General features: G+C 35.1%; 1 protein-coding gene across 1 annotated transcript; it reads left to right on the forward strand.

Annotated features, from left to right (window-relative positions):
• On the forward strand, window positions 1–1,314 carry LOC149253637 (small ribosomal subunit protein uS14-like). The gene is made up of 3 exons (XM_089456878.1): window positions 1–122; window positions 301–400; window positions 839–1,314. The coding sequence occupies exons 1-3, from the start codon at window positions 73–75 to the stop codon at window positions 845–847; spliced, it is 159 nt and encodes a 52-aa protein (XP_089313004.1). The 5' UTR covers window positions 1–72; the 3' UTR covers window positions 848–1,314.
• The last annotated feature ends 1,938 nt before the right edge of the window (window positions 1,315–3,252 follow it).

Below are 3,252 nucleotides of genomic sequence, written 5' to 3' on the forward strand. Positions count from 1 at the left end.
TCTACCTTGGGGGTTTCAACTTTCACAAATTATAGAGGTCGTGAGGTCGAATTTGGTGCTGTTGTATCGAAGATGGGTCACTCTACAGTCTGGAATTCTCATCCTAAGACACGCCGCATCTGGTATGGATGAATAGTGATGGAAATTTCATAATTGAAAATAAAGTCTCGCAACATGATCATTCACTACATTCTTCATTTCATTAATCAATTGAATTATCCGCACTCGCTAGATTCTATATAGTGGCCCTAACTGCATAATATGCATTTCGCCATGGATTCTCTGTGACTTTTGTATCAGTTGGGTGTGTGGGAACTCACATGGGTTGATTAGGAAATATGGTCTAATGTTATGTCGACAGTGCTTTCGGGCTTATGCCAAAGACATCGGCTTTGTTAAGGTATACATGTTTATGTTGGGCTTCTTTATATTTCCATGTTACAACCTCTTCTATATTCTTCACATATCAGAATAGTACATTTGGTGTCTCCATTGTCTGGACTTAAAGCTAAATTATATCATGGATGTTAGATTCTGGATTCTAAATCTAAAATATATTATGGGTGTTAGATTTTGGTTATATATTTTCTTTAATCTTATTACATCATAGTTGACTGTTATAATTTATATCATACTTCATAAAGGAATTGAAATTGATATTATGATTGTGAATTGAGTTGCCCATGGACGGGTGCCTATACACCAGTCCATATTTTTATTTTGTATGATGCTATTCTGAAATATTTTGCATTATGCTATTGAAAAAGTGTGAAATTATGACAAGGATTTTTTGTCTAATTGAAAATTATTTTAATTCAGAAATTGGGTTTTTGTGCAGTATCGGTAATTGATGAGTTCAACAACAAAGGTGCTGCAGAATTGGCAGTATACCTTTTTCTATTTAGGGAGTTCTTTCAATATGAATGTCTCATATTCATATTCATATATATATTATGTTTAATGTACAGCATGGTTGAGCCTAATGATTAAGCTTGTGTTCAATGTACAGCTTGGTTAAACCTTGTGTTCAATGTACAGCTTGGTTAAGCCTTGTGTTCAATGTACAGTTTGGTTGAGCCTCATTATTAAGAAAAGTAATGTGTGTTTCATCCTCATATGTAACATGTTCACCTCTGGAAGGGTTTAGTGTTGGGTGTTCTTGTTGCAGTGTTGGGTGCTCTTGTCGAATGGTGTCCTGCCTAAGGAAGGAACTTTCAGATCCTTTGTTGTAAAAATGTAGCTTATCATTTCTTGGCAAAGATCTATGTAGTCTTCCCATATGTTGCATCTCAAAATATTATTAGAAATCAGACTCGGACCTCTAAAAATGTTCTTGAAGTTCATGAGCATTGCATGATGGTTTGGATTACTGGGGTAAAATTTTAAAAGACCCATTGACCCATTTGCTAGAGGGCGTTGTCTGAAGTACTTAACCTCTAGATCAACTTGGCTGCTAGAGATTCAGAAAGGAACTGAACACTACTTTGTCCCTTACTGATCTCTAAGTTAAGAAGACGAACCACATCACATTTGACTAAGTTAAACCTCTTATTGCTTGTTTGAGTTCTCTGCATGTCGTTCTTTCTTTTGTAATTTGCAGGTTATTTTTGTTTTGTGTAAATTTGCTTACCAACCTGTTTGTTTTTTAAAACTGACTGATCTCTGAGTTGGGAAGACAAACCTTTGTAAAATTAACTGATCTCTCAGTTGGCAAGACCAACTTTTTAAAACTAACTGATCTCTGAGTTAAGAAGACAAAACACATTACATTTGACTAAGTTAAACCTACATTTGACTGATCTCTGAGTTGGGAAGACAAACCTTTGTAAAATTAACTGATCTCTCAGTTGGCAAGACCAACTTTTTAAAACTAACTGATCTCTGAGTTAAGAAGACAAAACACATTACATTTGACTAAGTTAAACCTACTGATATGTGAGTTGGGAATACAAACCACATCACATTTGACTAAGCTAAACCTACATACGTGTGAGTTGGGAATACAAACCACGTCACATTTGACTAAGTTAAACCTTTTATTGCTTGTATGGATTGTTTGTTTGTCTTTCTTTCTTTTTCTAGTTATCTTTTGTGTGCAAATCTGCTTACCAACCTGTTTTTTCAATAAGGTGTAAGGGAATGGCAAGCAGTGTGATTGAACCACTGACTCTGCAGTGTGCTGCCTCTGGGATTTGTAATCTGAATGTTTTACTCTGTTTTCTATTGCACTAACTGCTGCACTTTTGGAATCGATTGTTTGGACTAATTGTTATTCATAATTGCTATTCTAGAAACATGGGACTGATTATCCATTCAACTTAATCTTACTCGTTTGAAAGTTTACTAATGCTAATGCTACCGTTTCTGATGTAATGGAAAATCTAATCTCAACATGTTATCGTTCGATTTGCCCGAATTACCTCAGAAAGTGTGTTTGACTGACTGCCCCTATCTCAATGTTACTAGTTTGAAAATTTACTATGAAAGTTTACTAATGCCTACTGTTTCTGATGTAATGGAAAATCTCAACATGTTATCCCAGAAAACTAAATTTACTATGAAAGTTTACTAATGCCTACTGTTTCTGATGTAATGGAAAATCTCAACATGTTATGGAAAATCTCAACATGTTATCCCAGAAAACTAAATTTACTATGAAAGTTTACTAATGCCTACTGTTTCTGATGTAATGGAAAATCTCAACATGTTATGGAAAATCTCAACATGTTATCCCAGAAAACTAAATTTACTATGAAAGTTTACTAATGCCTACTGTTTCTGATGTAATGGAAAATCTCAACATGTTATCCCAGCCTTGGCTTGGGTTCGATTTGCCCGAATTACCTCACAGAGTGTTTTTGACAAACTGCCCCATCTCAATGTTACTAGTTTGAAAATTTACTCATGCCTGCAAGTCAATCTCGTCAGTGTGGTTTAATTAGAGTCTAATGGCCTATTTTAGATGCGATTGACAGTTTGGTTTAATGGGGTTTGCAGTCTACATGTTTTAACCCCCTTTTCTCTGGTCGTTATGGACTAAATCTAAGATTAGTCTCGTCTAGTGTGGAGTAATAAGGCTTTATCATGGTTTATTTCAGATGGGATTGAAGAATGTTTATCCAAATTTAGTTTCCCAGTTTAGTCTTTTTGTATGCCTGAGAAGTGACAAAACTAGTATCAGGGATTTTTTAATCCAACCCTTTTTAGTTCTGATGGGAGTTTAGTCAGTCTCCAAATTTTAGGGGCAGATGA

Source organism: Pinus tabuliformis, chromosome 7, assembly GCF_031772625.1.
Source record: "Pinus tabuliformis cultivar Carrire ecotype Pingquan chromosome 7, CPIR1, whole genome shotgun sequence".
NCBI classification, from domain to species: domain Eukaryota; kingdom Viridiplantae; phylum Streptophyta; class Pinopsida; order Pinales; family Pinaceae; genus Pinus; species Pinus tabuliformis.

Coding starts and splice junctions, on each gene's coding strand:
- LOC149253637 (XM_089456878.1), top strand. CDS start 73: ATGGGTCACTCTACAGTCTGGAATTCTCATCCTAAGACACGCCGCATC. Junction 123..300: donor CCTAAGACACGCCGCATCTG/GTATGGATGAAT, acceptor CTTTTGTATCAG/TTGGGTGTGTGGGAACTCAC.